The 21,822-nt window shown below is 38.7% G+C and overlaps 1 protein-coding gene across 4 annotated transcripts in view; it reads right to left on the bottom strand.

Annotated features, from left to right (window-relative positions):
* Positions 1-996: 996 nt before the first annotated feature.
* LIPJ (lipase family member J) overlaps positions 997-21,822 on the bottom strand; it is a 30,770-nt gene continuing 9,944 nt past the window's right edge. For 2 of the 4 annotated variants that reach the window (XM_039223338.1, XM_039223339.1), the window contains exons 2-10: positions 18,574-18,685; positions 17,887-18,004; positions 14,360-14,558; positions 13,343-13,452; positions 11,542-11,678; positions 11,029-11,175; positions 6,821-6,892; positions 2,700-2,771; positions 997-1,288 (exon numbers count right to left, since the gene is read on the bottom strand). In XM_039223338.1, coding sequence (XP_039079269.1) covers positions 1,055-1,288; positions 2,700-2,771; positions 6,821-6,892; positions 11,029-11,175; positions 11,542-11,678; positions 13,343-13,452; positions 14,360-14,558; positions 17,887-18,004; positions 18,574-18,685 — 1,201 coding nt within the window. In that variant the 3' untranslated portion in view covers positions 997-1,054. The remainder of the gene's footprint in view (positions 1,289-2,699; positions 2,772-6,820; positions 6,893-11,028; positions 11,176-11,541; positions 11,679-13,342; positions 13,453-14,359; positions 14,559-17,886; positions 18,005-18,573; positions 18,686-21,822) is intronic. The other 2 variants (XM_039223340.1, XM_039223341.1) reach the window with 2 other exon arrangements.

Raw genomic sequence — 21,822 nt, 5'->3', positions numbered from 1 at the left:
AGAGAACAGGACTTGACTTGGTATTCAGGCCTCCATTTTGCTTGAGGCAGGAAACTTAATTTTCCAATTCAGGCAATTATAGATTGGGTTCCCCCCCGCCCAGTCTTTATGTGGTAAATTTACTTTCAATTCTAGAACTCCTCCTTTACATCTTGCTCTCTCCAAAGACTAAGGAAAGCCTGTGAAGTTATGCATTATCTGGGAGTTGGAAGGATGAGAGAGTCCAGCCTCCCCTGGGGCATAAGTCCCCATAAGTGATGTGTCCTTCATTGGCTACTGATGTCCATGACTTGCCATTGTCTGTGGCTCCTGTAATATAAGTGACATTTACCGACAGCATCTGTCCATCCCGAACTGTAGGCTCCTTCCCAGCTCTGTTCAACAGATCTACATTTTTCTGGTATGTAGGAAACTCTTGGATCTTTCATGCACAAAGCTGCAGTATGTATTTTGTGAGGCCACCATCCATTTGGCTTACCTAGAAATACACCTCAACCATTGTTATTCTCCACATACACTAGCTGGAAAGTCAGGCTATCCACCCTGGGAAGTGAGGTTACAACCCTCCCCCCGCCCCATGGCTTTTGTGATCTGTCTACTTCTGCAGCTTGGCCAGAAGTGGGGCAGAAGCAACATAGCTCGAAAGTGTTTTTTCTACTCTTCATTCAGCATAGAGAAAACTCAGCTGTTATACCAGCAAACATTCTTAGAAACTTTTTTTATATCATACATGTTCATATTTCTTTGAAGAAAAGCAAGCACCTCTCTCAAAAAGTCATCCATTGCAATTGAAAATGTTTAAGATGATGCTTTTAGTTATTTGCGTTGCATGTAGAAAGTCACCAGACTGCCCTGGGCAGAGTTTGAATCTGCCATTTCCCCTCATATAATAAATGCCACTGATTGAATGAATGGAAGGCCTTGGGCAGTGAAAAAAAATTGGGAAAAATTCCATACTTTATTTAAATAACTGGAAAAACATACACAGGAGGAGAAAATGATTGGATTTTAATAGAAAATATATAGATCCTTCACCACAGAGGACCGTGGCTCTCTATAGAGTGCCTTGGATAATGTCAATGATTTCACGATAAACTTGATGATACACATCTAATCCGAACAAGAAGTCTATATGATTGTAGGAAGAAATGGTTTTATGGTAAATATGGTTTGTGATTTCAGAAAGTAGATTTTTAACATCTTGAGGATCAGCCAACAAATCGTGGGCCCCATTCCATGTTGCAGTTGACACGTTCATGTGCGTCACGTCGTAAAATGGAGAAGTTGTCTAAATATCAATGGGTAGAAGTAAGAGTCATCACAATAATGATATGTAGAAGGTGTTCTTTAATGATTCTTTAAGTGATGAATTAGTACACTGTTGTAACATAAGCTGAATCTAAAATAATGATTGCTATGGAAGCAATGAATACAAAAGAATCGTTACTACAATTTTACTTAGAAGTAGGTCAGATACCAATCAAAACTGGACAGTTAGCTCTAATTCAGAGTATTCAAACATTCCACAGAGGTGTTTGAAGTTTCATTTTATAAATGTGAAAGTATTTTACTTTTTTTAACTGTTTGTTTATTTTCGAGAGATAGAGCGTGAGCAGGGGAGGGGCGGAGAGAGAGGCAGACAGAATCCAAAGCAGGCACCAGGCTCTGAGCTGTTAGCACAGAGCCCCACGCGGGGCTCGAACACACGGGCAACGAGATCATGACCTGAGCCAAAGTTGGACGCTTAACCGATTGAGCCACCCAGGGGCCCCAAACATGAAAGTATTTGAATCAAAACTTTTGGTGGCTTCATAGCTGCCAATATGTAAATGGTAAAAATTGACGGTTGAAGTCAAATCTGATTTTATCAATTCTGACCTTTTTGTTTTACTTCGGAGTTTTACACAACCAAACTGCATCAGACATGGAGTTTAAGCTAAGGTGGAAAAGTATGGTGGAAAAGGGTAAGTTCAAAGGAGACAGACAAGACTTCTGTCTTGCTACTCATACAATTTTTATCACCTTCTCATTAGCTTTCACCTTTTCCTAATTATTATGAGATTGTCTTATCTCCCCAAATACAATAAATAGTTTTAGGGTCAAGAACCTTATTATGCCTTTTATTTCTTATTTAACTAAGCACAAAGCTATGCCTATTATTAACACAATTATACATATAATTGTGTTATATAATTATATATATATATATAAAACATATCGTTCTATAATACAATGAATCATTCTATAGCCTGTCAATTTCTCCAGGCTTATCCAAGATATTTGTTGGAATACATAGAAGACACGGAAGTGCCCCTCTGGCTGAATGTGACAATATGGAGCCAAATCACAGTGGTCTTCACCTGCTCGTCCTTCTCACTCTCTTATTACAGCCTCGGGGTTTACATGAGCCTTCATCTGTAGCAACATTGCCTGAACTGAGCTAAGAGATTTTTTTTTAATGTTTTATTTATTTCTGAGAAAAAGAGAGAGAGACAGCGTGAGCAGGAGAGGGTCAGAGAGAGAGGGAGATACAGAATCTGAAACAGGCTCCAGGCTCTGAACTGTCAGTACAGAGCCCAATGCGGGGCTCGAACCCACGTGCCGTGAGATCATGACCTGAGCCGAAGTCAGACGCTTAACCGACTGAGCCACCCAGGCACCCCAAAGAGATAGTTTTTAGCTTACACATAATTATGTACCTGATTAAAATGCATCCAGTTCAGAACAGGACTTCCCCAATCAAAAGCTCTCAAGCGACTAGAATTAAAAAGCTGAAAGAAAATTTTTAGAAGTAAGATTATGCTCCTTTGTTTATCAGAGTGGCAGCTGATAGCAGGAGGTGTGCACTGGAAGGATTGTCTGTTGGCATTGGCGCTGGTAGACTTTTTGTGTGTCTCCCTTCCTTTGTAAAGGGTAAGAAATGGAAGAAGTAGGAGGTGACTGGCAGTGGATCTACAGAATACGGTCCTATCATTTTCATATAAATGCACATTTCCGCAAGGTCTTTTACCTTATTAATGGCAGCCTGTGTGCTTGGGGCAATGTCAGGCTTCCCAAGAAACCCTGTTTCATCCACAGAGGTCAAAAGTGAGTGTCTAGGACTAAGTGCACTAGGACTAAAACGATACTTTCCTAAGCACCCTTGCTTCAAACAACGGTGCTTGAGAGAATGTGCCAGAAGCCATCCCTTGCTTCACTCCCAGTACTTGTAGCCTCACTACTGCTACCTGCTTTGAACTTATCAGGTCTAATCTGATCATGCCTATTTTTTTCCCCTGATAATGTTTTCAGTGCAAGAAGGTTCAGACGCTCGGGTTACCTATCTTTTCTGACATTCTAAACCTGACAGGTATCCAAACACCACCCCCCCCCATTTTATCTCCTTCTAATTCTCCCCAACTCTAAAACCCAGTGGAATTCGTCATCAGCCTGTATCTTAAAGCCCATTGCTGATGGGCTCCCTTACGTCCTTGGTCTCTGGACAATCTGATTTTTCCTGAGAACACTCCTTCCCCTGTAGCTCTTCCTTCCACAAAAATGGCCAGGGTTATTTATGATCTTAACATTTGTAAAACTTTGGTCAATTCTGAGGAAATTCCTCATGTCATCTATGAGCAGCACTTGACAGTTGTTCATTTCTATCATTCAGAACTTTTTTTTCACTTAGCATCCAGAATACCATCATTTCTCGATCTTCATTTTTCTCTGACAGCTCCTTTTTCATTTCTTTGGCGTATTCATCCAGCCTCTGCTTCCTGACCTCTGAACCTTTCCATGTCTCAGCTCTCCGTCTTGCTTCCCTTCTCTCCATCTGTACCCATTCTGTGTTCTCATCCAGGCTCTTGGCTTTCGATGGCATCCATATTCAAAATGTTTATCGTCTTCGGCAAGTCTTTTCTAAATCCTAGACTCCCATATACAACTGCTTACTCAATCATTTGGATGTCTGACACTTAACATCTCCAAAATAGAACAGCGTATCTTTTCTCCAAACCCGCTCTACCCCCAAATCTCCCTATCTTCTTTAGTGGCAATCGCATCTGTTCGTTGCTTAGGCAAGAACCTCTGGAGTTACCCAAGACTCTCCTCTCCCTCCTCATGTAGAATCTATCATTAAATGTCCTTGGCTGCCATGTTTACAAAACACATGTATATTCAGAATCCAACCCTCTTTACCATCCTTTCTGGGAACACATCAGTGCAGGCCATCATCAATTCTTATTTGGATTGTGGTAGTAATCTACTTACTTTCTCACAGCTTCCACTCTTGCCTGACTTCAGTCTACCAGACATAGCACCCAAAGTATTCCTTTTTTTTTTTTTTTCAAATAAACTCTACCCCCAACGTGGAGCTTGAATTCACGGCCCTGAGATCAAGAGTCGCACATTCTGCCAACTGACCCAGCCAGGCACCCCCCAAAGTATTCCTTTAAAAATGCAAACCATATCATAACCCTTCCCTGCTCAAAACCCTGCAGGGGCTACTCGCTTCAGCTAGAAAGCCAGAGTCCTCACAAGGGCGTTCTTGTTTCTTTCTGGCTCTGTTCCATTTCTGCCCCCTTTTCCTGCTTCTCCCTCCCTAATCACTGACATCAGCCACACTGGCCTTGGAGCTGTGCCTCTCAGAAATGCTCCTGATGGATGGCCTGTGCACTGGCTCTGTCTGGAATGTTCTTCCCTGAGTTGTTCACACTGCTAACTTTCTCAGCTCCTTTAAATATTTTCTCAAATGTCACCATCTCACTGAGGCTGGCCTACATCTTTATTCAAGAACACATTCCACTCCCCTGTATGCCTAATCGCTTTACCTGCTTTTCCCCTTTATTTTTCCATAGCTTCTATCCCCTTCTAAAGTTTTAATGATTTACTTATTTGCTTTCTTATTGGTTACTGTCTGTATATCTACCTCTAGAATGTAAGCTTAAGGAGGACAGGGATACTTAGTTTGTTCACTGGTAATTACCACCAGTGTAGAACAATATAGGTACATAATAGGTGCTTGATATACATGCAAAGGTTGTTTAGATTTCCTGTACTTGTTATCACCAGCAATGAGCTAAATCTAATGGTAAACTGAAGATTTTTAATAATTTACCTCAAAAATCACTTAGATTTAAACATTCAAAAATTTTTAGTGTTTATTTGTTTTTGAGAGACAGAGACAGAGTGCAGGAGAGGGGCAGAGAAAGAGAGAGACACAGAATCTAAAGCAGGCTCCAGGCTCTGAGCTGTCAGCACAGAGCTGGATGTGGGCCTCGAACTCACAAACTGTGAGATCATGACCTGAGCCAAAGTTGGGTGTTCAACTGACTGAGCCATCCAGGTGCCCCTAGATTTAAACATTTTAAAATACCTTAACCAGTATTTCAATGATACTTTCTTTTTTATGTTCATTTATTTTGAGAGAGAGAGTGAGTGAACAAGCTGGGAGTGGCACAGAGAGGAGAGAGAGAGAGAGAGAATCCCAAGCAGTTTCCATGCTACTAGCATGGGGCTCGAACCCACAAACTGAGAGATCATGACCTCAGCCAAAATCAAGAATCAGACACTTAACTGACTAATCCACCTGAGAGCCCCCCACTTTTATATTTATTATTGTTTTCTGAGAGAGAGAGAGAGAAAGCATGTGAACAGGGAAGGGGTGGGGGGCTGGGGGGGATCTGAAGTGGGCTTTGTGCTGATACCAGAGAGCCTGATGTGGGGCTCGAACTCACAAACCCTGAGATCACGACCTGGGCCAAAGCTGGATGCTTAACTGACTGAGCCACCCGGTGCCCCTATCTCAATGATACTTTAAATTCATCGGTGTTTATTCAGTTTAAATAACACTCATAATCATAACCCTGTTTTAACTCTTTTAATATTTTTGTTAGGTCAGAGCATTATTAATAACTCCATTTTTTAAAATAAGGAAATTGAATTCATAGAGATTAAATGAGCTTTCTCAGCATCTCACTGCCAGTAAAATTCAGAGAAAGGATTCAGCGTCTGGTGTTTTGATCTCAAGTACAGTGTTCTTTCTAGGACCTTAACCTGGCTCTCAACATTGACATGATATTCACACTGGACTTTTTTTTTTGTCAATATTCATTAAACAGTCTTAAGTGTGTACTATTTGCCCAGAACTCTCAGCCTCGCAAATACAGAAGTGTATAAAACTGACTCATAGTCCTCACAGAATTCACAGTTTACCAGAGGAGAAAGTGTAGTCGAGTTACCAACTAAGAAGTGGGACACCTGTATGCTCGTCTTAGGTTTTTTTAAGGGACTAGCCTTGGATTTTTGGGCAAGTCAAATGATGGGCATGACCTAGATGATTCCTCATCTACTACTCTGAATTAACATTTTCTCATTTATAAAACAGAGAATAATTCTGTTGCTCTGATCATTGCTTAGTGTTTGAGGACCTAATAGATTATGATTTTAACATATTATAACAGATGAAGAATTATAAAAATAGGTAATAGTTTCATTTTATGCTTCTAAATTTATCATCCTGTGGCAATCGCATGATTCTTAGAATGATGGGGATAAACCATGAATAGTAAAGATGAAAATTGTACTAAAACGCACTTTAAGGGGCACCTGGGTGGCTCAGTCGGTTAAGTGTCCAACTTCAGCTCTGGTCATGATCTCACGGTTTGTGGGTTTGAGCCCTGCGACGGGCTCTGTGCTGACAGCTAGGTCAGAGCCTGGAACCTGTTTCAGATTCTGTGTCTCCTTCTCTCTCTGACCCTCCCCTGCTCATGCTCTCTCTCTCAGAAATAAATAAAAATATTAACAAAATAAAATAAAATAAAATGCACTTTAAACGGTGTACCTGACTCCAGTGTAGCATGTTTTGAACTGATGTCCCTGCTGGGTTATGTGACATGTACACATCCATACGGCTCTGAGGGGTTAAAACATTATTTTTATACTTAGTCCAATCAGAGAGAGCATAGTCTATGATATTTGTTAAAGTAAATAATTGCAAGAAAATGTAAAGTTATTTTTAAATAAATAATATCAGCAGAAAGAGGCAAAATTATATTCCATTAAATACATAAATGTACTTACTAAATGTGTAGTTTTTACATTAATGTAGAAGCTATTATTAGGTTTCTATGTTACATAGTCCGTCATCCCATATGGAAAACATTTAGAACTCTTGGAACTCACACACATGCATCCTTTTTGAAGGCAGAAGAACTGAAAAGATAGAAAGGGGTTGCCATGGGGCACCTGAGTGGCTCGGTCAGTTAAGCAACTGACTCTTGGTTTCAGCTCAGCTTGTGATATCGTGGTTTGTGGATTGAAGCCCCGCATCGGGCTCTGCACTGGGACTGTGGAGCCTGTTTGGGATTCTCTCTCTTGGACTCTCTCTCTGCCCCTTCCCCAGTCACGTGTACTCTCTCCCTCTCTCAAAGTAAATAATTCTAAAAATAAATTAATTAAATTGAATTAAATTAAAATTTCCAGGAAAAATAGAAAAGAAAAAACAAAGACCCCTCAAAAAAGCCAGTTTTTCCTTCAAGTTCTTTGCCAACCCTAGAGGATCCGAAGTTTCATTCTGAGAACTTAGCTATTTGAAGAAAATGAAAATCAGCCCAGGCTCTGCCAAGGGCAGTTGGGAGATTTAATATGAAACTCTTTCTGGGACAAACTGAGGTCCTGAAGTTTCACACCACTCAAAGTGAAACAACCACAAATAGAGCAGCCTTCATGTCAACCTAGGTTTGTGTTGCCTACGGAGTCCCCAGAAACCTTAATCAGTGACCAAGACATATGAAGTCACTGTTATCCTATCAAAGTCTCAACACATTATTTTAAGGATACCAACAGCCTTCAGACAGACTGCTTCTAACGTTCAGATGGAGAAGCAGAATACCCAGAATAGCCAACACAATACTGTGAGGGAAGAACAAGGTTAGAGGACTGACACTAAGTGACTCCAAGACTTCCTACAAAGCTCCTGGGACCAAGACAGTGTGGTATTGGTGAAAGAATGGACAAATCGATCCATAGATGGAACAGAGAGTCCCCAAATAGACCCCTATAAATAGAGTCAGCTAATCTTTGACAAAGGAGAAAAAGCAACCCAGTAGAGAAACGATAATCTCTTCAATAAATAGTGCAGGAACACCTAGATATCCACATGCAAAAAAAAAAAAAAAAAAAAAAAAGACACAGATCTCACACCCTTCACACAGGTTAACTCAAAATGGAACACAGTCCTCAATGTCAAAGGGAACACTCTAAAACTCCTAGGAGATACCANTATAAATAGAGTCAGCTAATCTTTGACAAAGGAGAAAAAGCAACCCAGTAAAGAAACGATAATCTAATAAAAAAATAAAAAAAAAAAAAAAAAAAAAAAAAAAAAAAAAAAAAAAAAAAAAAGAATCTAGACACAGATCTCACACCCTTCACACAGGTTAACTCAAAATGGAACACAGTCCTCAATGTCAAAGGGAACACTCTAAAACTCCTAGGAGATACCATAGCAGAGAAAGTCTAGTTGACTTTTTAGAGGCAGCACCAGAGGCACAATCTATGAAAGAAATAACTGAAAAGCTGGCCTTCATTAAAAGAAAAATTTCCACTTTGCTAAAGACAACATCAAGAGAATTAGAAGACAGGCCAGAGACTAGAAGAAAATATTGGCGAAAGACACATCTATAAAGGATTGTTACTCAAAATATACAAAGAACTCTTCACACTCAGCAACAAGAAAACAAACAACCTGATTTAAAAATAGGCCAAAGACTTTAACAGGTACCGCACCAAACAGATATACAGATAGCAAGTGACCACATAAAGATGCTCTACATCATAGGTCATCAGGGAAACACAATTAAAAAGGACAGTAAGAGACCACTATACACCTACGAAAATGACAAAAGTCCAATACATTGACAGCACCAAATGGTGAGGATGTGGAGAAGCAGGAATTCTCATTGATTGCTGATAGTAATGCAAAATGGCACCACCACTTTGGAAACCACATTGGTGGCTTCTTAAAAAACAAAATGAGTCTTTACTATACAATCTAGCAATCACACTCCTTGGTATTTACCCAGAGGGGTTGAAAACTTACATTCACACGAAGTCTGCACATTGATGTTTATAGCATCCTTATTCATAATTGTCAAAACTTGAACCAAAATGTCCTTAAGGAGGTGAATAGATAAATTATGGTACATCCAGACAATGGAATATTTTTCAGTACTAAAAAAAAATGTGCTACTAATCCATGAAAAGACATGGGAGAACCTTAAATGTATATTAGTAAGTGGAAGAAGATAATCTCAAAGGGTTACAGACTGTGGGATTCCAAGTACATGGCATTCTGGAAAAGACAAAACTATGGGCACTGTAAAAAGATCAGTGATGGCCAGGACCTGAGTAGGCAGGGATGAATAGGTGAAACACAGAGGATTTTTAGGGCAGTGAAACTATTCTATACAATATCATAATGGTAGATACATGTCACTTTACATTTGTTAAAACCCATAGAATGTAGAACGCCAAGAGTGAGCCCTACTGTAAACTATAAATTTGGGGTACTTACGATGTGTCAATGTAGGTTCATCAGTTGCAACAAATGTACCACCTTGGGGGTCATTTTCACACCCAAGTTCATCTAGGTTTTTTCCTATGTTATCTTCTAGGAGTTTTATAGTTTTGAAACTCACACTTAGCTCTATGATCCAAATCTGAGTTAATTTTGTGAAGAGTGTAAAGTTTGTGTCTAGTATTTTTTTGTTGTTGTTGTTGCATACAGACATCCACTTGTTCCAATTCCAACACCGTTTGTTGAAGAGATTGTCATTTCTTTATTGCACAGCCTTTTCTCCTTTGTGAAAGCTCTGTCGGCGACAGTTATGGGACTCCATCTCCGGACACTCTATTCTGTTTCACTGATCTACTTGGTTCTTCTTTCTCTCATTCCACACTGTCTAGGTTACTGTAGCTTGAGGTTGAGTAGTATCAGTCCTCCAACTGTTCTTTCCCTTCACTACCGTGTTGGTAATTCTCAGTTTGGCTTCTCTCTATAAACTTTAGAATATCCTTAAAATAACCTTCTGGGATTTTGATTGCCATTGCACTGAATCTATAGACTAAGTTGGTAAGAATGGACATCTTGACAACTTCTCTTTCCTTGAATGAATAGATTGGTTCTCACTGAGAAATTATTAAATGGGACAAGTGCAGGAACCAACCACTAGTCTAAAGGCTGCAATTGCTTCTGCCAAATCTGGATTTTTAATTTAATGTGCTGAAAAAGTCTTAGAACGAATGCCTACATCTGTAATAGAATGTATAAACAATCAACCCATGGGGCCTTGATGATACGAGCTTGGGCACTGAAGCAGTTTTCCACTGGAGGAATTTTGACAAATGCCAGAAGCATGTAAGGTAAAGCAGGCACTAATGCTAATTACAAAAAGATCAACAATAAGGGAAGGAGTATGAGGAACCAAGATATAAGAGTAGAAGCTGTGGGGCCATCTGGGTGGCTCAGTCAGTTAAATGTCTGGCTCCTGATTTTGGCTGAGGTCATGATCTCATGGTTCGTGGGACTGAGTCTCACGTTGGGCTGTCAGCATGGAGCCTGCTTGGGATTCTCTCTCTCTCCTCTCTCTCTGCCCCTCCCCCTATTCATGCTCTCTCGCTCTCAAAATAAATAAATAAACTTTAAAAAAAAGCATAGGAGTTGTGAAAAACTAGTGATAGAAGACAAATACAAGAAACTTCAGGAAACTAACACCCGGTCAAAGAGCAGTAAAGATACCTATCACAGCAACGGTCCTCTGTTCTTTACAGAGAGCAAGACAAATGTTTAAGTAAAAAAATTACCTCAACACATTAATGCTGATTAGTTTCAGAATGTTGGTACAATCACAAAATCAGAAAGGCTAAGACTCTAACAGTTAGTATATATGGACAAATCATAAAATAACACACAAAGCATAAAGTTAAGTACTGTGAAGAGCTGCTTTCTAAAAATTGACAAAGTACATTTCAAATTCAACTTGTTCTTACCATATTTAAGTTCTCCAGGTCACATCCATACATCAAAAACAAGACCTCACGGCAAATCTTGCCAAAAGTCTTCAGTGGACACAGCTTTGAACCAACAAATCTTTTAAACGAAGTATTAGGTAAGAAGTCTTTGTTGCCAAAAAAAGGCTGTAAAATAAATTTACTTTATTCCAATTTGGAAGACCAAAATAATTAATCAAGAAATGGTGTGATAAGTTCATTATATTCATAATTAAATGCATTACATCACATTAGTTTAAAATGTTTACATTAAGGGCAAAACTTGGAAACACAAGGTACAGATAAGTTGACCACTGGATTTTCCTTCAAAATAACATGTCCAAGGGTATTATAAAAGTGAAACCCTATTCCTTTGTAGAAACAAAAGGTAAGAATCCAATGTAAATAAAACCACAAAATTAAATTCATACATAGCCAATAGTTTTTGTTTTGAAAGGAGAGAATTTTTGTCATTTTGGATTATCAACTACATAGAGGAAAGGCATAACATACCTTTATCATTGACTTCCACTTGTATGCCATTTTAATTAAAGGGCTATCCGAGTATTTAATAGAAAAAACTGGAGCCAAGGCAAAAAATATTTTGACTTTTTCAGCTATCTTTGGTATTGTGGAAAATGTTATGAAGGCTGAAAGAAAATAAGGCAGAAATTATGCAGTCACTAGTATGTAAGAAATGACATTATGGCAAACAAGAGTAAATTCAGGAGCTTCTGGGTGGCTCAGTCAGCTAAGCATCTGACTTTGGCTCAGGTCATGATCTTGTGGTTCATGAGATCCAGCCTCACACCGGGCTTTGTGCTGATGGCTCAGAGCCTGGAGCCTGCTTCGGATTCTGTGTCTCCCTCTCTTTCTCTCTCTGCCCCTCCTCCACTCAATGTCTGTCTCTCTCTCTTTCTCAAAAATAAACATTAAAAAAGATTTTTTAAAAAAGAGTAAATTCAATAAGCTCTGAATAATTAATTGACTCATTCATTTCTTAATTCCCTTATCAAACATTCATCTATCACCCAGTATGAAACACGCATATCGATCACAACGTAATGTAGATTATTAGTATTAAAAATAATATCTAGATAATAAAGGAAAAACCAGTAATAAAACAGTCTTGTTAACATCACAGTTTAAAAATCAGTAACAATACTGAGCATTTGTATAAGTAGCAATGGTGAAAATGTGGCAAGTTGATTTTTCTGGTATTTGAATCTTATGCTTTAGGTGAGAGATTCAATGAATGTCAAATAATTTTAATATTTACTTTTAATATATTTTAAAACCTCCTTGCCTTCTCCTATAGAGGATACCAAGCACTAGTTTATATTTTATTGTTAGATTAGAGTCATGGATATGACAAATATTTGACATCTTATCAAGCTACATGTTTGCATATCTTCAATATTTTTAAAGCTTTTCTGACTTCTAAGAAGGCAACTAACCAAAGAATTCTATATCATAGTATGAGTCAATAAGCTCTAACACATATCCCACTTGCTTCTTATTTAATAATTATCCAGGATTCCTGGTTCCAAATAACTGATGAGTCAAACAAGTGGTTAATAAATGTCAGAGAACAGATCTATAGAAAATGGGATTAGACTTGTTCAACACATTTTTTAAAAGCGGAAAATGGATTATTCTTGTAGGAATATGATAGTTTTCAGCCTAGAAAAGACTCAGTTAATATTGGCTTCTATCATAACATGGCCTTTGTAACTTCCAAAGTGGAGAGAGTGAAGGTAGAAAGGTTCGCCATACCACATACGAGAATTACGTTAGATCTTAGGGAATTTGTTTGTTATCCTGAAAGTGAACTTGTTAGGTATGAGCTAGAAGCATGATTGCTGTGGGCTGTCGAAAGCTCTTTTCTAGTAGTCTTGAAACATATGAAGACTTTCCTCACCTTTGTGCACGTCTTACTTAATTTTCATCCACCCTAAATGCATAAACAGAAGTGGCCCTTTCAAGTCTCTCCCTCCCAAAGTCCTTTGCTACATTTAAACAATAAAGGTAGGTATGAAATTTCTATTTGTGGAACAAGAGGTAGTTATGATCTCAAGATGGATATTCAACTTCTGTTCCCTTGGAAACAAAGAAAACCAAAAACGACCTGTTGTTAACGATTGATTCTTTGTGACTAGAGAAGATAAGGTGGAGGTTGCCAGGGACACTGCTGTGGGATGCTTGCCTTGGGCTCTGCTTTATTTCCCTTGTTGCTTTGGAAGCTTGCCCACATCCTGGAGAAGACTCTAGAAGAGTCATTAAGGAACATTAACGACAATCTCTCTTGCCATACCTATAGTGGTGCCCTGGGAATGGCCAACGTAAAATATTTCCTCTTGTCCAGTGTGCTTCACAATGAAGTCAATGGAGGCGGGGAGGTCGTATTTAGCCATCTCATCAAAACTACAAAAAAGGAAGAAAGAAGGAAAGAAAGAAAGAAGTAAGGAAGAAAGAAAGAAAATCGAAATTCCTTGACACTAACATGATGTTAACACTTAAAGACTTCCATGAGAACACAAAGTCAAGGAAATAAAATAGCCTCAAGATAGTCTTTTTTAAAAAATGTTTTTTTAGGGGCGCCTGGGTGGCTTAGTCGGTTAAGCGTCCGACTTTCGCTTAGGTCATGATCTCTTGTTTCGTGGGTTCGTGCCCCTCGTCGGGCTCTGTGCTGACTGCCAGCTCAGAGCCTGGAGCCTGTTTCAGTCTGTGACTCCCTCTCTCTCTGACCCTCCCCTGCTCACGCTGTCTCTCTCTCTCTCTCTCCTAGAAATAAATTAAAAAAAAAAAACATTAAAAAAATGTTTTTTTAATGTTTATTTATTTTTGAGAGAGACAGAGAGACACAGAGAGAGAGAGGAAGACACAGAATTGAAGAAGGGTCCAGGCTCTGAGCTGTCAGTACAGAGCCCGACATGGGGCTTGAACCCACGAACCGTGAGATCATGACCTGAGCCGAAGTTCGATGCCCAACTGACCGATCCACCCAATAATCCCTCCCCCAAATAGTCTTATAAACAGGAGTTTTGTATATTCTATATACAGGGAGATAGACTAAGTGTAATGGAGCAAAAGAATGGTTATAGGCTGAGTGGGGTAGTCAATGAAGGTCACCACTGAAAAATGATAAATGTGCTTAAAACCAAACCAGCACTCTTTAATTTTCAAGCCAAAATTTACATTAATGTTGATGGTCTGTTAAAAGACCTGACTGAGCAAAGAGACACATTCTATTTTATTTCATCTAAAAACCAAACCAAACGTTCAACACGCTTATCAAATAAAACAAAACATGACTTGATTTTCTTTGTACCTGAAGGCCCAGAATTCTCTGGAGTTTGTTTTTAGGGACAGGTGTCTCCTGGCCCAGGTGTTCCCCCTGCTGTTCCCCAGCCACACGTCATAACCAGCGTCGGCCAAGATGAAGCCCAGGCTGCTGTTGGGCAGGTTGGAAATCCAGCTGCTGGCAGATGTCAACAAACCGTGCTGCAAGTATACCACAAGCTTCTGAGCTAGGACCAAATGCAGAGAGTTTCTTCTTAAATTTTATAATATCTACATAACCATCTAATGGGAAATTTAATTTTTTAATACATGACAGTTTGGAGGTTTAAAAAAATTTTAAATTTCATATGTTATAAATGGGGTAAATTATTAATGTTTACTTCCATTCTGTGTCAGAGATGTTTAAAACATTAGTTTAAACACATTAGTTTAGTAATGAATATTTTTCAAATGACCAAGTGCAAAATTAGGGCATGTCTCACTTAAATATGTAAACTTTTTAAAAGTTTATTTATTTGAGAGAGAGAGAGTCTGCACACAAATGGGGGAGAGAGGTAGAGAGGGAGGGAGAGACAGAAGCCCCAGTAGGTCCCACGCTGTCAGTGCAGAGGCTGACACGGGGCTCGAACTCATGAACAGTGAGATCATGACCTGAGCAGAAATCAGGAGTCAGACACTTAACCAACTGAGCCACCCAGACGCCCCTAAATATATAAACTTTTAAGGACTGGGATATTCAAATATCTAATCGTAATGTGGGCACTCATATACATTTTAAATAGTATATTACCTAAGATATTATATTGTATGTGATTTTCCCACTCTTCCATTTCATAAGACGATTTTATCATCACGTTTTCACAGACATATTCAATATACGTGTCATTTTAGAACCACTGTGCTATTACCTAACAGAGTTTCCAGAATCCTGATTATACTTACAAGGTTTTTGAGAAATAACACCTGTCGCATAATGTGAGTGTGCTCGCGAGTAACCTTGTTTTAAGCCTTCGTTGTGATTTACGCATAGCCCACATCATTATTGTCTACTGCCCTGATCCCGTGGGCACCTGGCACAGACCCACTGACTAGGCTGATGCTTGTACCTTCTAGCTATTTTGTTACCAAGCTGTACCCAACTGCCCCTTCTTGGGAGAGGATGAGAGTATCAGTATTGGCTAAATGGGAGCTCCCACACCAGAGGAAGAAGCAACCTTCCTGACCAACTGACACAAAGGTATGGAGAGCTGACTCCCTGACATCAGGGTTGGACCGACTCTGATGTGCTTCATGTCTGCCTCTCCCCAAGGGACCAGGGGGAGGCTACCTGGGCACTTTGGGCTCCTCATGCTGGAAGACTTGGGGGACAGAGAAAGGAATTACTCTATAGGCAGGAATAATTGATCCTGATCATCAGGAGGAGGTAAGGCTTCTGATACAGAACGAGGATGGAAAAATATATTTGGTATTCACACGATTCACTGGGACATCTTTTGTTGTTACTCCCAAACCTTGTTTTACCTGTAAATGTGTAAATACAGCAACTATGACCTGTTACGGACACAGTAGCCCTTAGGGATGAAGGCCTGGGTGGCCATGACAGGGAAGACAGCTCAGAGGGAGGGGAATCTACCATGGGTAATAGAGTTGGGACTTTATGAGTACAGTCACGGTCGTGGGGTCTCCTACAAGAGCAGATGTCATCATTTCTTCCACTCACCTTCCTCTTGTAAGTTGTCCTAGAAATTTGGACCTACCAAAATCCTGGAAAACCTGTACCTGGATGAAATGAACTTAACGTGACAAACAAATGGATGTAGTAACACAAGAGGTGCATTCTGTTATTCTGATGCCCCATCTAGATTTCCTTTACCAAGCAGGTGGACTACTCTTCTAGCTGTTGTGGGGTTTAGTTTCTCAGTGTTCATTATTGCCCCTTTTGCTGTAGGATTGACCTGGGCAGGTGGCAATTGCCTCACCCAGGAGGTTATACCTGTTTCTATGAGTAGTCTTTAGGCAATGATGTGGCAACATCAGGAGTTAGGCTAACTTCCTAACGTCAAGGCGGGACCACTTTGTAGCGCAGTTCATGGATCTATGAGCTCCTCTGAGATCACATCGCATCTGGACTTAGCTGTGTCCCATCCTTCCTTAGCTACTTCCCTTGCCCTACCCCGATTTTCGCAGTACCTTCCCCTGACAGTAGACCAGCAATAAATCACATGCTCCTGAATTCCTGTCTCTGGCCCTGCTTTTACACAACTCTAAAGCACTCGCTGTATTTTTAGATTACCTTTAAATATTTTATTCCAGTATTCGTGAAATTAGATCAGACCCTGAAAAATGATCACTATGATTATGTTAAATCTATGTGAACATTTTGTGTCTAGTAGCTGTGACCTTTATAAGGATCCGAAATTACATTGATCGAGGTGGTTTCAAATTAATATCTTCTCTGAAATGTACTTTAATGTTCAAAATGAGAACTTGAGGGGGTATCCTATATATGAGAAACATTCTTTTCAGTGAGAACATCTAAAGAGGAAAGAAAAAAAAGGCTGGTTGTTTTTTAAAACATGTTTTAAATGTTTATTTTATTTTTTGAGAGAGATAGCACAAGAGGGTAAGGAGCAGAGAGAGAGAGAGACACAGATTCTTAAGCAGGCTCCAGGCTCTGAGCTGTTAGCACAGAGCCCCACGTAGGCCAAACCCACCAAGTGTGAGATCATGACTGGAGCTGAAATCAAGAGTCTGATGCTTAACCCACTAAGCCACCCAGGCACCCCCCAATATGTTGTTTTTTATTTGAGCAATTCAATGAATAAGCAAAAGTAATCTGTTACATATTCTGCTCGTAAGTGGCTGATAGAGAATTACAATCCTAGTGACAAAATCTAGGGCTTTGTTTTTTTTTTTACCTCACTCGCTGATGATAGTGATGTACCTTATTGTTGGAGTGAAGAACCATGAGGTGGCCACCAACCTGATCTCTTTGCTATTCATAGAGGAGGGAGCCTTTTTTCAAACCTACAGAATAATATTACCATGTTACATTTCTAACTCCTCATGAAACCAAGAACTTGTAGGGAATGAACATAAATGAGGAAAGGGAACCACAAAGAAAACTTGGAACAATTTGTGTTCTACCACATTTTAAAACTACTCTGGGAGCACCTGGGTGGCTCAGTCGGTTAAGCATTGGATTTTGGATCAGGTTATGATCTCACATTTCACGAGTTGGAGCACTGTGTTGGGCTCTGTGCTGACAGCTCAGAGCCTGGAGCCTGCTTCTGATTCTGTGTCTCTGTCTCTCTCTGCCCATCCTCTGCTCTCTCTCAACAATAAATAAACATTAAAAAAACAAAAAAAGAATCTCTGAACAGGAAGCCAATGGAGAATCACATTCTCTTTTTGAGGCATGTAGAGACTTGTATGCGAAGTTACTGGTGCACTTAATCTTTAAATAATTTTCTTGTCCTAATCTTGCTAAAAAGAAGTGGAAAGTGAAGAAACCTCAGGTCCCAGAAAGCCAACTTGTTCTCAGTTGAGTATTACCTGAATCGTCATTGTTTGTCTTCCCATAAGGAATTCTGTAAAGGCCAAGGATATAACCATCTTCAGTCACAATGTCATACACTTCACCCGGGTAGCCCCAATAGGAAATAATTTGGCTCTAGATAAAGAAAAAGGAAACCTTTTAGTGTGTTGGTCTGTTAATGTAAGCTGATAACAATCTAACCTGTTAATGTAATAATGGACCTTCATGCTGTCTCAACATTAGGACTATTTTTTTTCCACTAGCTCAATGATTCATTCAGTAATAGATATTTATAGAACACCTACCGAGCATCAGTCTTTATTCTAACTACAAATCATTCATACTTCTACCTATTCAACCATATGCAATTTAAAAATATATGTTTATTCACAGAGGTTTGTATGTCTATGCTAATAGCTAAGCTTAGATCTGAAATTTGTAAGTCTATGCGTGTACACAAAAGAATTTGTAAGTCCTCCATAAAGCTATTTAAATATATTTGTATATATATTTTTTCATCCAGGGACAAAATAAGGCTGAAGCTACAGAACAGTAAATGGAGACTATTGCTTGACTCGTATCAAAATATATGAATGCAAGGATATAAATTGACTACAGATCTATTAAAATAAGAGGACCTCAAAATTAAAGAGTAGCATTTCCTGTTATTTTGGTGGCTTAGCATTTATTTCCTAGCAGCTTACAATATTCATATTTGCTTCAGGGTTCACAGATCTTCGATATCGAATGGCACCATGAGTAGTCCCGAGAATTAAAATGAAAGACATCACTTTGAAAAAGTACCACATTTGGGATCTACATACGAAAGGAGACATTAATACTATTAAAATTGCAGGAATTCATATCGTTTGACTGTTTAAATAATTCTGTGATTTAAGGAATATTACCATTTTCAGATAAGAAAGCTGAAGCTCTGAAAAATTAAGTAACTTGTCTAAAGATACACAGTGTACAATTTACAGTCAAGATTCAGATTTCTTCCTGCTTCATCCCCAAACCCATGCTTTTCTAATCACCCTATTTTGTAGTGCAAACCCCCTCTTTGAAATCTCCACCATAGAACTGTTTAGCCCAGTTCCAAAAGCTTTATCATATACTATAAGTTAACTGATAGCTGAATTAAGGATGTAACAATATTCTTACCAGGCTAAAGCTTATTTAAAGTATGTTTAAGGTTGTTGGGTTTTGGGGAGGGAAGGAGGATGGGTGAGGAGATTAGGAAGCTTGGATAACTCAACTTCCATCTAGCCTCTCAGCATCTAGATTTTATTGCATATAGAAATGCTTGTCTTGAGTATCCTAAATTCTGGGAAGCCATGACTCTTATGTTCTTTCTAGAATAAGAATCCAGGGAGCCACTGAGCTCACTGCCCACATTCTTTCCTAAAAGCATGACTTATGGATCTCACGAACCTTCTATAATAAGCCAGGCACTGTTCCTGGAAGGACATTGTGCAGAGTTTATAGGTCTGGCTTTGCCACTCACAAGCTATGTGACTTAAAGGAGGTTACTTAACCTCTCTGAGCAACAGTTTCTCTACCTATAAAATGTGAATAATACCTACTTCTCAGGATTATTATATAACTTAAATTAATAAATGGGATATTATGCTTTGTTAGTATAATACCAGTCACATAGCTAACATTTAATGTGTGTTAGACTTCCTCACTTAAGAGAACAAACTATTACCAGCAATTTAGGAAAATAATTTATGTGCAAATAATTGTTATGTCTTTCTTATATGTTTGTTAAGCTGGTTCCAGTGCAATAATTTAACAACTTGCTACAAATTATCTAGATTTGAAAGTTTTAAACTACATTTTTAAAGATGTATTTTCTTTTTTTGTTAGCATTACAATGTTTTTTAAAAATAATTTGTCAAGTTAGCTACCATACTACGTTTCATCCATATTGTAGCATGTGCCAGAACGTCCTTTATTTTTAAGGCAGAGTATTATTTCAGTATATGTGAATACCAAATTTTGTTTATCTGATTCTCTGTCAATGGACATATGGGTTACCTCCATCTTTAGGGGCAATTGAGCATAATGCTGCTATGAACTTAGATGTATAAATACCTGTTTGAGTCCCTGCTTTCACTTCTTTTATATATATGCCTGGAAGCGGAATTGCTGGATCATATGGTAATTCCATTTTTAACATTTTGAGGCAGCACTTGGAGCACTTACCGGTTTCCGTAGTGGCTGCACCGTAGGGCATTCCCACCAACAGTGCTCGGGGGTTTTTTCCACATCCTTGCCAACGCTTGTTATTTTGTTCTGTTGTTGTTTTATTGTGATAAGATACACATAACATCAAATTTATTGTTTTGACCATTTTTAAGTGTACAGTACTGTGGCATTAAGCACATTCCCATTGGTGTATACCCCTCCCTACCATCAATCTCAAGACCTTTTTCATTTTCTCTGAATGAAACTGTATCCATTAGATGTTAACTCTCCACCCTCCCCTCTCTCAGGCCTCTGGTCACCATCATTTTATTTTCTGTTTCTGTAAACTTGACTACTCTAGGAACCTCACATAAATGAAATCATTTATACTTTCCCTTTTGTGATTGGCTTATTTCAATCAGGATAGTGTTTTCAGGATTCATCCATGTTGTACCATAAGTAAGATTTCCATCCTTTTTAAGACTGGAATAGTCTATTGTATGTATATACATACATACAAAATGTTTATTGTTGATCTATTCTTATGTTGATGAACAGTTGGGTTGCTTCCATCTTTTGACTATTGTGAATAATGCTGCTATGATAATGGGTGTGGACATATCTGTTTGAATCTCTGTTTTCACGTCTTTTGAGTATATACCCAGAAGTGGGATTGGATCATACATTAGTCACCTTGAGCTGCCATAACAAAGTACCATAGACTGGGTGGTTTAAACATTGAACATTTCCTTCCTTCCTCCCTCCCTCTATCCCTCCGTCCCTCCATCCCTTCTGTCTTTCCTTCCTTCCTCCTTTCCTTCTTCCTTCCTTCCTTCTTTCCTTCCTCCCTCCCTTCCTTCTTTCTTTCTTCTTTCTTTCTTTCTTTCTTTCTTTCTTTCTTTCTTTCTTTCTCTTTCTTTCTTTCTTTCTTTCTTTCTTTCTTTCTTTCTTTCTTTCTTTCTCTCTCTCTCTTTCCTTCCTTCCTTCCTTCCTTCCTTCCTTCCTTCCTTCCTTCCTTCCTATTTTCTTTCTTTATTTCTTTTCTTCACATAAGAATTTACTAAAACTTTAAAGCTCAGTTAATCCTAATAGTATTTAAACTATTCCAGAGCATGGTTTAAAAAATAAATCTTCCAAATACTACACAGTAAATTGATCTCAAAATCAAAATTGGCACCAAAAAACTCCCACTACCAGGCAGTCTCATTATGACCACCAAATTAAAGTATTTTAAATAAAATAATGGGAACTTACTAGTCCAGTAATAAAAATATTATAACCAAATGAAGTTGTCTTCCTGCAATGTAAAGGCTCAAGGTTAGAAAAAATCAGCTAATATAATCTACCATGTCAATAAGAATTGGGAGAAATATATGATCATCTCCATAGTTGTAGAAAAATAATTTTAAAAATTATTTGAGTATAGTTGACACACAATGTTACATTAGTTTCTGGTATATAATACAGTGATTCAACATCTCTGTATGTTATGTTAGTTTCACCACAAGTGTAGCTACCATTATCCCCAGACGACCCTATTACAACAGCATTGACTATATTCCTAATGGTGTGCATTTTACCCCTGGGATTTATTCATCCAGCAAGTGGAAGCTGGTGTCTCCCACACCTTTTCACCCATTTTGCCCTTCCCTGCTCCTCTTCCCTCTGGCAACCAATCAGTTTGTTGTCTGTATTTATAGGTCTGATTCTGCTTTTTGTTTCTTTGTTTTTCATTTGTTTTGCTTTTTAGATTCTACATA

The sequence above is a fragment of the Hyaena hyaena genome, unplaced genomic scaffold (assembly GCF_003009895.1).
Source record: "Hyaena hyaena isolate Hyena2069 unplaced genomic scaffold, ASM300989v1 scaffold_1329, whole genome shotgun sequence".
Lineage (NCBI taxonomy): Eukaryota > Metazoa > Chordata > Mammalia > Carnivora > Hyaenidae > Hyaena > Hyaena hyaena.
This window is presented reverse-complemented; position numbering and strand designations above follow the sequence as displayed.